At 60.7% G+C, this 11482-nt stretch overlaps 3 protein-coding genes across 3 annotated transcripts in view; all 3 read right to left on the bottom strand.

The window, feature by feature from the left end:
- VOLCADRAFT_99497 (uncharacterized protein) overlaps positions 1-1906 on the bottom strand; it is a gene marked incomplete at both ends in the record, with an annotated part of 12690 nt that extends 10784 nt beyond the window's left edge. Inside the window, 2 exons of the mRNA XM_002958217.1 lie at positions 294-665; positions 1829-1906. Of these exons, the coding sequence (XP_002958263.1) occupies positions 294-665; positions 1829-1906 (450 nt within the window). The remainder of the gene's footprint in view (positions 1-293; positions 666-1828) is intronic.
- Positions 1907-2505: 599 nt separating this feature from the next.
- On the bottom strand, positions 2506-7091 carry VOLCADRAFT_99496 (uncharacterized protein; the record flags this gene model as incomplete). The annotated part of the gene is made up of 8 exons (XM_002958216.1): positions 2506-2543; positions 3861-4045; positions 4472-4701; positions 4861-4953; positions 5490-5558; positions 6490-6621; positions 6764-6789; positions 7037-7091. 8 exons carry the CDS (start codon positions 7089-7091, stop codon positions 2506-2508), a joined length of 828 nt encoding a protein of 275 aa, XP_002958262.1.
- A 1511-nt stretch (positions 7092-8602) lies between these two features.
- arp4 (actin-related protein Arp4) overlaps positions 8603-11482 on the bottom strand; it is a gene marked incomplete at both ends in the record, with an annotated part of 6735 nt that continues 3855 nt past the window's right edge. Inside the window, 5 exons of the mRNA XM_002958215.1 lie at positions 8603-8706; positions 8966-9097; positions 9587-9715; positions 10370-10445; positions 11072-11227. Coding sequence (XP_002958261.1) covers positions 8603-8706; positions 8966-9097; positions 9587-9715; positions 10370-10445; positions 11072-11227 — 597 coding nt within the window. The remainder of the gene's footprint in view (positions 8707-8965; positions 9098-9586; positions 9716-10369; positions 10446-11071; positions 11228-11482) is intronic.

Genomic DNA, 11482 nt, shown 5'->3' with positions numbered 1-11482 from the left:
CCGCCTGCGCCAGAGCGGCGGCCTTGGACTGCTCCGAGCTCTGTTGGGAGTTTGTTCGGTTGGGAGACAACGGATTATTACAACAACAACAACAAACAGATGTGGGATGCTCAGGAGGAGGAGGAGGAGGGCATTACACCGTCGTCGTCATCATCATCATCATCTCATCTCCCAACTATTTCCTCTGCCAACCCGCCTCCCTCCTCCGCTTCCCTTTCCCCACTCCATCCCAAACAAATAAGCCGACAACCAAAACACAGAGAGACACACAGACACACACACACGGGGCTGACCTTCTGCAGCTGTTGAATGCCGAATAAGGCCCCCAGTCCACCCAGCACGGAGGCCCCCACAGAGCCCAGGTTGAAGCCGCCTCCCATGGGGTTTGCTGCGGCGGCGGCGGAGCCGTTGCCACTGCTGCTGCTGCTACTGCCGCCGGAAGCCACCGGCAGCTTCTTAGGACGAGGGCGAGCAGCGCCGCTGGAGGAGGCGGAGCTCGGTTTGGTGGTGGCCGCGGTGGGCTCGGGGGGAGGCGGTGAAGGGGAAGACGATGGCGGGGAGCCCACGGAGGCTGCTTGCGTCTCCACCTTCCCCTGCCGCTTCTTTGCGCGCCGTTCGCGCCGAGCGGCAGCCCGAGCCTCCTTGGACTTCTCCGCGGATGTGGTCTGCATGAACGCATGTGTATATATGAAATATAGAGCTGCGACCAGAGCTTTCCTTTTCTTAGGTGGCAGTTGGGATTGCAAGCAAAGCAGGATATGCGAGACATGGTCCTCAATCGTAACACAAGTCAATTACATGAATTTGAAAGCCGGCAGTTCAGGCCACAACGCTGTGGTCCGGACGGCTTTTGGTTGAATCCGACTCGGCATATCCGCGACGGATGAGCCTTCGGCGACCCTCCAGTCACTTGCGGTCTTAAGACAACGATAGTGATCTTCAGTGAAAAGGGTTAGAAGTTCTAACATGCGGAAAGAGGCAGTTCCGGATGTGGTCGCCGCACAGAACCAATTACGTCCTGACCACAATTGCATTGCGGAACTGAATTTTGCTCACATTACGCCTCTACTTATGTCTTATATGGGTTGGGCGTACCTCTGTTGCTCCCCATACAGCGGGTGTAAGCGTTAAAAGAAATCCAGCGGTAGTCCCAAGCAACCCAAGCCGCCTCGTCGTCTTGGGAGCTGCCTGACCTTCTACATCATCTGAGTTTATCAAACAATGCAAACGCGAAGTCCTGAACCTTGGCTGACACCGAAGCTTGCAGATGACGCGCTTCGCCGCCGCGCCAGGGCGCGGTCCGCTGAGCTTGAGCATCCCAGGTTAGCACAAGGCCAAGAAGAAATCGAAAATCGTTCCAACAGATCGTGGGCTTCTGCCGGAAAGGCTCCACAGCCCCACAAGGTACGACGTAAGGCGGTAAGGCCCAGCCTTTCTTATCCCTGCGAACGTTCCAAGACAGCGGAGCGTGAGCTTGTTCGACCTTGGAGCGGTTGAATTTTACTTCCTTTGTCGAATTTTCATTTGAGATTTGATGTCTGCGCTCGTGGACGAAATGAAAAAGGGCTACAGCCCATAACGGCAACGACATTTTAACAACCAAAATCCTACTACGTTGTACGCTCCGGCCCTTTACAAATTAGGACACCCACGATTTCAAATGGGGGATGTATGGGTGGCTGTGCAGCAATTTTTACGCAGCGATAGCCCCCGGGGGCCCTCGGACTGCACTTCCCCCTTCCCACTTCTTTCGAGCTTTTGCATGTGTGTGTTTCGTCTTGCACCGCCCTGATCACCCATGATCACCCATGATCACCCATGATCGCACCACCACCACCACCACCACCGCCACGACAGCTTCTGCCACCATGCGGTGGTGGCCCACCGCCATGCCGCCCTCCGTCATCTTTCCCTATAGTGCCCCCTCCTCCTCCTCATGACCCTAAATAGTAATAGTAGTACAGCGGCTACAGCGGCTACAGCTGGTTATCATGTGCTGACAGCGCCGCCTCATGTCAATGACGGTAGTGAACGCCGTGTGCGTGTGTTACGTGTGCGTGTGCGTGTAGGTTAGGCTGCGGGAAGGGAGAGGCGGTAGAGGCAGGGTGGCCGCTTTCGGAGCAAACACCCCCCGGGGGCCTTACACGCAACCCTCTCCTCGCAATCAGGCTTTGACATCAGGATTAACCAGTTCGATTGTACGACACTCGTCCTCCATATTGTCCCATTGTAATATGTGACTCTTCCTACATACTTGTTACATTGGTGATATTACAGTCCACAACTGACTGTCGGTCACTTTAAAATCGTAATCTGCTGGAATCCTCCCTCTTCCTGTCACGACGGGGGCATTATCGGTCAATCCGTAAACCATAGACACTTCTTCACATAGATAGAAATGGACCCGTGGACATAAACCTTCCCAAAACTCCCCCGGCCCCCTCTTCCCCCCCGACCACCACCTCTACCACCACCACCACCACCACGAAGCGACCTCAGGGTAATCTACTGACGACGTATAACATCATTACGTGTGTGTGCGGCTGTGTGTGTGTGTGTGTGTGGTGCGTGCGGTGAGGGTTCTGCATATATGAGTCGGGTGAACACACGTCGTAAGCAAAGCAGTAGTTAGCTTCCCTCGACAGCATATGTGTTGTCTGCATAAGCAATACCCTGCAGTACAGAGCAGTACAACATTACAGTGCAGATCAGTGAGGTGCAGCGCAGCCACACCTTCCCAATTAACCAACCCATTAACGCCTAACCACTTAACCAACAACTGGCAACAACAGCGTCGTGGCAAGACACCAAACCCAACAAACAGACAAACAGACAGACAGACACTCACACAAGCCCCGGGCCTTGCAAGCCCAAGCTAGCACTGTTAGCATTTCAAGCGAGCGAGAGCAGCAGCAGCAGCAGTTGTCACCGTCACACCGCCACCATGAGCACCAACCACTACTTACCCCCCCCCCCGCGGGGGCCGTCAGCCCCCAAAAAGCCATAAACGAGAAACCCATGCTGCCACCACCGTCACCATCATGCTGCAACACCTGCAACTCCTCATCCATCAGCTCTCCCCACCACCACCAAAATCATCATCATCATCATCGTAAGGGACCCACACGAGCCCAACAAAGGGACGGTGCGGAAGCAGCAGCTGCTGCTGCTGCTGAGCACTGCGCCAATCCGCCGTTGCCCTCCTCCCTCCAAACAGTACTACTTCTTAAGCTATATAATTACCAACGTTGTCTCTCTCTCATAATCAATTAATGACTTCGGATGTTTTCATTTTTGCGTCCTCCTCCCGTCCCCCCCCCCACACTTTTCCCCCCCTCCCCCCTCCGGCCAAACACAGAGCACCTCAGCACATTCAGGCCAACCAGACGAACACCCCTCGGTACGGCTGTACGGCACATGGCATGGCATGACATCCCCACACAACCACCCAAACAACTAACTGGTGAAGCTTAACCACCCTGTAACAACATCAACTAACCACCAACCACCTCATACACCTCCCCGCCACGGCCGTCCTTCACCATTCATTCACGAACTCATTTCCGCCATCACCATCACCATCCGCGCACAGCTACCACCACCGCCGCCGGCCCCCCAGGACCACCCCCCATCCCCGCGGCCCCTGCGCCCCCTCAGCTACTCCACCCCCCACACTCCCAGTCCACCTAGAACATCATCGTGGTGATGGTGGTGGTGACCGCCCTGAGCAACCCGCTCCCACTCGCCCTTCCCCCTGCTACTGCTACTACAAATATTGCTACTGCCGCTGCTGCTGCTGCTGCTGCTGTCGCACCTAGCGGCATCTGGGCCCCCGTGCGCCCCCGTGCTCCGACCCTCACCGGCACCGAGCTGCTGGTGCTGGTGCTGCTGGTGTTGATAGTGTTGATAGGGGTGGTGTTGATAGTGGTGTTGATAGTGGTAATGTTGGTGGTGATTGACACCATCGTGGTCTTGGGGTTGGGGTTGGTCCTGGAGGTGATGCAGCTGCCTCATCGCCACATTCACCAGGTGCCAGTCGGAGTGCCTGAGGGAGGTGGCGATGACATGTGGGTGTGGGGGAGGGGGGGAGGAGGGGGGGAGGGAAATGAACAATATGATTGACTGTTGGTCCATTGAGGCCGGAGAGGGAGGGAACAGCTACATGGGGAGTTAGAGTAATGAGCCAAGCTCAAGGGGGGAGGAGGAGGAGGAGGAGGAGGAGGAAGAGGATGACCACCCGGATAACACACCCCGCGCACGAGACGGTGGTCTGGTACACTCCCCCTCTTCCCCCCCTTCTCCCTCCCCCCTGGGTGGGCCCGCCCCCCTTTTTCCGGTTCAGCAGCCCCCTCCCCCCACCCTCCCCCCTTTCCCCCGTCCCCCCGGTCCACTGCCCGCCCCCGGGTGACACCGCCCTTCTCCCCGCCGCCGCCTCTTCCCACTCCTGCTCCACTCCCACTCCCCCACCCACCTCTTCTGGAGCTCCATCCGAAGCGCATCCATCCAGCCGCCGCAAGACGAGTGCCGCGACAGCGACCCCTCACCGGAACAAACCCCCTGACCGCCGCCGCCGCCGCTGCCGCCGCCAATCGCCGCCGCCGGCCCCCCTGCCGCCGCCTCCGCCGCCTCCGCCAGCTCCATCGGTAACCGGATGACCACCCGCCGCAGCACCAGACCGCCCACGTAATCGCAATGGCCCGACTGGGCAGCGGCAATCAGAGCTCGCGCGCGGTCCAGAGGGCTCGGAGGCGACTCCTCGGACGACAATGAGCAGCAGCTACCAGGAGAACCCACAGCAGCAGCAGCTACAGCAGCAGCACCACCACCACCACCGTCGACATCAGCTGCTGCAACTCGCACCCCGGTCGCTGTCGCCGCCGGCCTGGCCGTGACATCGCCCCCGGCCCCATTTGCAGCTGCTGCCGTGGTGTGAACGGCCGCCGTTGCGGAGGACTGCATCAACCGGGGGTGGTGGTGGTGGTGGAGAAGATGGTGGTTGAGAAGATGGTGGTGGGTGAAGGATTGCCCTGCCTGCCCTGTCTGGCCCCTCCCCTCCGCCGTACTGTCCCACTCCGGCACCGGCACTGGACCCCCTCCCACGGCGGCGGCAGCGGCGGCGGCGGGCAGCAGCACCTCCGTCGGCCTCGGCTCGCACTGCGGCGCCCCGGATAGCGGTGGCGGTGCTACTGCTGCTGCTGCTACTGGTGCTGGTGCTGCTACTGCTGCACCGACACGCCCCCGACCACCCCGCTGTTCGGCAGTGACGGCAGTGACACCGCCCCTGCCGCGGTCGCTGCTATTCTTGCTGCTACTGCTACTGCTACACGCCCCTACGGGCGCCCCACAACCAGTACAAGCTGCCTGGGCCGACCCGCAAGAGCCTATCGGTTGTCCACAACTCCCCCCCCCACCACCACCAGCAACAGGCCGGGAGTCCCAAGCCGCAGAGGAAAGCAACGTCCCCCTGCTCCCTATCTTGGGTGCCGTACCACAACTGGCGCTACTGCTGGGGGCCGAGCTACTGCTACTGCTACTGCTAGTGGTGGTGGTGGTAGCGGCTGAGCCAGGAGGGCGGCAGCTGCGCCGGTCGCCGTCATACTCGTGTGGGGCCCTGTGTGGGGAGCTGCCGCTGCCGCTGCCGCCAGGAGGGGGGCAGCAGCACCCCGGGCCGCAGCGGCACCCCGCAGAGTCGCAGCTGACCCTCTTGGGGGGCACCCCGGACACCACACACGCGACCACCCTAACACCCCCGCAGGCGCAACCCACCACGCCCTCCCTGCCGCCCGCATGCGGGCCCCGTCCGCCGCCGCCAGGGGGCCAGCTGTCCGCACCGCATCCTCCTTTCGAGGGGGAGGAGCAGCAGCCAGCTCCACTACCCCCCGGAGAGACATCTGTACCGTCTGAGCTGCTAACCGCATGGATTTCCCCCCCCTCTGCTGCCGCTACTGCTACTGCTGTTGCTGCTGCACCCAGCCCGGGTGCTACTGCTGTTGCTGCTGCGCCCAGCCCGGGGCCTCCACTCCCCCCCGGCGGCGGCGGGGCACCCGTCGGGTTCTCAGGAAGACCCGGACCCCCCCCTCCCGCTCCCTCCCCCCCGCGGCGGCGGGGGGGTGCACCACATGTGGCTCCCGACATGGTGCAATGCTGAGCCGGGGCGGACCCCTCCTCCTCCCCCTCCCCTTCCTCCTCCTTCCCCCCAGCCGCCGCTCCAAAGGGCCCTCCGGGGCCTTCCCTCCCTCCACAGCGGGGCATTGCGGGCTGCGCTTCAGCCGGGCTGCAGCAGGGGCTGTGCTGCTTGACCTGCTTGTTCTGCCAACCTCTGAGCAGTGAGGAAGTCGTCCCTTGCCGCTTGGTGGAGGTGGAGAAGATAGAGGAGGCGGCAGACGACAAAGCGGCCGAAATGGCGGTCCAAATTTTGGCCCGCGTGACTGAATAGGCGCAGGCGAGTAACCCAGTTACAATGGATTGTCTCAGAAGTTGGAGATGCACCTGCCGCTGCTGCAGTTGCAGTGGTGATGGTGGGTCCAATGCCACTCCAGGAGTTCCGAGTTGAGCCACGCAGCTAAGGGCAACGGCAAGTACGGTGATGAAGGTGTAGAACACGACGAAGCCCGAGGGAAGCTGCATGCGCGGGAACAGGAAGGGGCGCACAGGAAGGGGCGCAAGGGCAGAAAGTGTGTTTGAACTGCATAACACATGGATGCACTGCATGCCGAGGCGGCGAGGTTCAGCTTGGGAACTGAGCCAGGCAGAGGCTGCTTACCCACAAAGCTGAGGCGATGAGAGGCCCTGTGTAGAGTTCGGGAAGGATGTGATAGGAGTGGGTGGTAAGCCGATGAGGCGCTAGGAAGAGGAGCGCTGTGGGGAGCACGGTGTCGTTCAAAGCTAAGACGGCCAAGTAAACAAGCAGCGTGGTATTGTTCAGCCGTCCACATGACCGTTGCATAGCCCAAGTGATTGCGAAAACGAACGCGGAGCAAGGCGCTATCAGCCTTGGGAGCTCCGCCAAGGGAGCCTTGCGATGGTATCCCACCACCTGCAAAGGCTGGCCGAGAAGGTGCCAAAATTGCATTGCAGAAGATGCCTGACATGGATACTCGACGAAATGCTGCTGCAGGATGGCCGAGACGTAGGCATGCGCCAGCTCTTCAACCCCCTCTGCAGGCTCCTGTCCCTTGTTGGAACAAACGGTGGACCGCAAGCATTTTCCAACATGGCTAAATAGCTCCACAAAGCACGAAAAGGTGACGAACAACGCTGCGTTTTCAAGCACTGGCTCTGGGCATGCTTTTTTATGTTTGTTACGCTTCATGGCCATGTGTCATGGGAATATACTGGGGGTGATGGAGGTCTGCTGGCTAAAAGCCTAAACATAGACATGACGTCTGGTTGCAAGCGGTACGACGAAATGCGTCTTTAACAGTGCTCCGGGTTTCCATTGCTATAATCATCGGGTATTTCTGGTGAAGCAGCTGAGCTGTGTTTATTTCGGTTTCGTCGGGTGCGGCCGTACGGTGGCGGTAGTGGCTTGCCGTGCATAACGTGCGCGACGGAGAATGGTAGTGTGCACGCGGCAGTCTGCAGCATAGGAGGCGCCGGTGTATGTGTGTGTATGTGTGTGTATGTATGTGGAAGTGTTACGTGTGTGGTTGGAAGCCAGCAGTGTGGATAGGGACAGCTTGTTCAGACGGCCGGACGCACGCCACATCCGTTTACACACCCGTCGAAGTAGGTGGAAGGAAATGCACTGCGGCCGTATTGCACTGTGTCGACGACACAAAGTTTTTTTGTAGAACTGCGGTCCACTTTAGGGCACGCGGTTGTGCAGTGAGCTGCGGGGATGTAGGCAGCTGCAGGTCTTTAGGCACCAAAACAAGTGATTATGTAAGCAACTGCACGACGTTACAGGGCTCCGCTCGGGTCGGATGCTGCTCCTCCCTCTCTCCCTCTCCCTCCCTCCCTACCCCCTTCCCTCCCTCCGTCAAGCCCATACAAGGGCTGCCTGCACCACTTATCCGCAAAGCAGGTGCAGGAGGGCCGTGTGGGGCCGTGTGGGCAGCCAGCCCTGTCCATGATGACAACATGCGCTGCGCACCCCGCGCTGCTCGTCCAACACCCGGCCTGGCAGTGTACGTTGGAGGACGACCCTCAGATACATACATACATACATACGTACACCTTCACGTGTGCCCCCTTGATGCTCGGCCCCCACCCCCACCCCACCCTTGGCACCTCCCCCCGGCTGACTTATATCACGTGTGTATATGCACCTGCACCTGCACCAGGTGGGCTGGTGGGTGGGCGGGCACCGCCTCACCTATAGTTATTCAGTACCCGCCCTCGGAGGCGGCGAAGGGGGGTGGAGGTGGAGGTGGAGGTGAAGGGTGCTAGAGATAGACCGCTGAGCAGCAACAGCATCCGCAGAAGGTGGTGGTGGTGGTGATGGTGGGCCGATGTGCGGCGGCGTGCGTTCGACCAAGGGGATGCGGGGGGTGGGTGGGTGGGTGGGGGTTGGCACGTGCGCGTCTATATGTGTTTTGCACGCCGCGGTGGCCGCCTGTCCGTCGGTCCTTCACACCCTCCATCCACACGACCACCGCCATCACGGGCACTTCCTGTTGATGAGCGGAGCCCCGTGTTCCGCGTACTCCTTGCGCGACATCCACAGCTGCTGGAAGGAGCCCAGACTGGACAAGATGGAGCCGCCTGAAGGGGGGGGGGAGGGGGGAGGGGGGAAGGGGGGGGAAAGGGGGAGGAAAGGGGGAAAAGACGAACCACGAGCGAGTGAAGGTGATGCCAAGGAAAGACTGATGTGCCAAGTAAAGAAGGCACAACTAACCAGTCGGCGCAGGGAAAGGGGGGAGGGGGGAAAGGGTGGGGGGTTCCGGGGGTCTCCAGGGAATCCAAACCCCAGCCCCCTCCCCCAACACACCTCTCCCCCGCCACCTCTCCCCCCCCCTCTCACCAATCCAAGTGCTTAATCGTCTCTCTAGACTGTTCGCCGCTGCCACCATCTTGACCTTGGCCGCCGGGGGGGACAGCTCCGAGAGCTCCTTCTCCAGACGCTCCTTCAAACCCGGGATGAGGGAGGTGCCGCCTGCGGGGGTGGGGGGGTGGGGGGGTGGGGCGGGGCGGGGGGGGGAGGAGAGAGGTAAGGGGCAGGGGCCCCGCCAGCTGGTAATGCGGCTCTTACGGCTCTTGATGGCCTCATGTTGGTTGGTTGCTCCGGTCGCAGGTCATCAAGGTCATCATGCAAAAGGCAACTCAAAACGCGAGGGGGCGACGGGGGCTGCCGGCGGATGGACCCCTCCTCCCGCTCAGATCGGGTGGTGTGAGGTGTGAGGTGTTCATCATGATGGTGCTGCACGGGGCTCCCTCCCCCTTGCACGTCCCTCCCTCCCTCCTGGTAGTAGGCTTTCCTGGTAAAGTCCGGTCCGATGTAATCTTCAGCTTCATCTTCGTCAACTACTTCCCTGCCCCCTGCCCCGGCCCCACGGCCCTCGCTCCCTCCCCCTTCCCCAGACACACTGCCTCATACTGCCCAAACACACTCCCCTCCCCCCCCCCTTCCCCCCCCTCCCCTCACCAGCCAGTATGGCTCCCGAGTACATGTCCTTACGGAGGTCCACATCGCACTTGTTGACCGCGTCAATCACCGTCTCTGGAAAGGCGGGAGTTGCGGGCAGGGGGGGAGGGGGCGGAGAAGCACATGTGGCTATGTGTTGTGTGTGGTGAATAAAGTCCTGTGTCTGGGCCGGTGGTGGTGCAGGTGGTGGTGCAGGTGGTGGTGCAGGTGGTGGTGCAGGTGGCCGGGCATTCCATACCGCACCACCACCACCTGCTGAGGGTGCCCCCAGCTGCCCCCACTAAAAGAGTGAAGGGAGGAAGAGGAACCCATATCGCATATTCGCATGTGGCTATGCAGGCGTTGATGCGAAATCGGATCCATTCGTACACTGGTGTCCTCCATTCCCGGGCCCCCCCCACCCTACCCGCCCCTACCCCCCACACACACCTGGAACGGAGCGGACGTCCGGGGGCAGCGCCAGGCCCGGGAAGTGGCTGATGAAGGTCTGGACGGGGGTGTGTCGGGTGGGGTGGGGTGGGGATGGGTGTTAGATACGAACTGACTACAGACAACGGCGACAGCGAGGATAATAATACTCTAATAGAGAAACCGGGAGGAAGAGAGAGAGAGGGGGTGCGGAGGGGACAGAAGGGGGGAGAGAGAGAGGGTAAAACCCATCATCAGGGTTCTCCCCCTTTCCGCCACCATCCTGCCCCCACGATTACACAAACACACACACACATACCACCACAGCTTCCTCCTTCTCCCGCGTCCCCCACCCTTCCTATCGCAGTTCTCAACCCACCGCCGGCTGGAAGAACAGCTCCGTCATTCGGAAGCGCTCCGGGCCCAGGTAGAGCTCCTGGCCATCGGGTAGCTGCGGGGGTTGGCGGGGGGTTGGCGGGGTTGGCGGGGTTGGCGGGGGCGGGGGGACGGAGGGCGAAACACACGATCAGCATCACGATACCGGGGCGGCGGGGGGGGGGACACTCCCTCGGTCGCCATTCATTCATTCAGGGTTTTGCAGCAGTTGAAATTTTGTTGTTAATACTTCCGTAGGGTTGCGGCATTAACTGTCAACATTAGCTAGTTGGTTAGTTCGTTAGTTAGCTCGTTAGGGCTTCTTTGTAATCCGCCTATGTCGCCGCCACATCACCACCACCACCACCACCATCACCATCACCACCACCACCACCACCACCACCATCACCATCACCACCACCATCACCACCACCACCACCATCACCACCACCACCACCACCACCACCATCACCATCACCATCACCATCACCATCACCACCACCATCACCATCACCATCACCACCACCACCACCACCACCATCACCACCACCACCACCACCACCACCACCATCACCACCACCACAACGCGGCAAAGTGGCGAGTGGCCCACCGAGAGCCCCCCAGCCCCCCAGCCTTCCATCCCACCCACCCCCCACATGGCCCCCCTAAAGTCGTCGTACACACCCAGCTCCCCACACGCACCTCGTACACGACTGTGGGCACTGGGTTGACCCCCTCCGCCTCGAAGAACCTGGTCTCGCTGGTACGGCACACGCCCTCCTTCAAGTCGGATGCCACCTGCTCTAGGTGGTACATGCGGAAGCTGTTGGTGACGCCGCTGATGTCCTGGGGCACCACCTGGAGAGGGGAGGGGGGGAGGGGGACGTGTGTGTGTTTGTGTTTGTGTTTGTGTGTGTTTGTGTGTGTGTCGGGGGGGGCCGATGGGAGGGTTTGGGTGGGTCGGGCGGGGGGATGAGGAGGGGGGGACGGAGGCGGCGATATGGACCAAGGTGGTGGTGGTGGTGGGGAGAGGGAGGGCGAAGGGAAGGGAAGGCCTATCAGGGTTTAATGATAGGAGAAGCGAGGAGAGCGCGGGGGGCCGAGGAGGAGGGA

The sequence above is a fragment of the Volvox carteri genome (assembly GCF_000143455.1).
Source record: "Volvox carteri f. nagariensis unplaced genomic scaffold VOLCAscaffold_89, whole genome shotgun sequence".
NCBI classification, from domain to species: Eukaryota; Viridiplantae; Chlorophyta; class Chlorophyceae; order Chlamydomonadales; family Volvocaceae; genus Volvox; species Volvox carteri.
The sequence above is the reverse complement of the archived record's forward strand: the minus strand, read 5'-3'. Positions and strand labels throughout refer to the sequence as shown.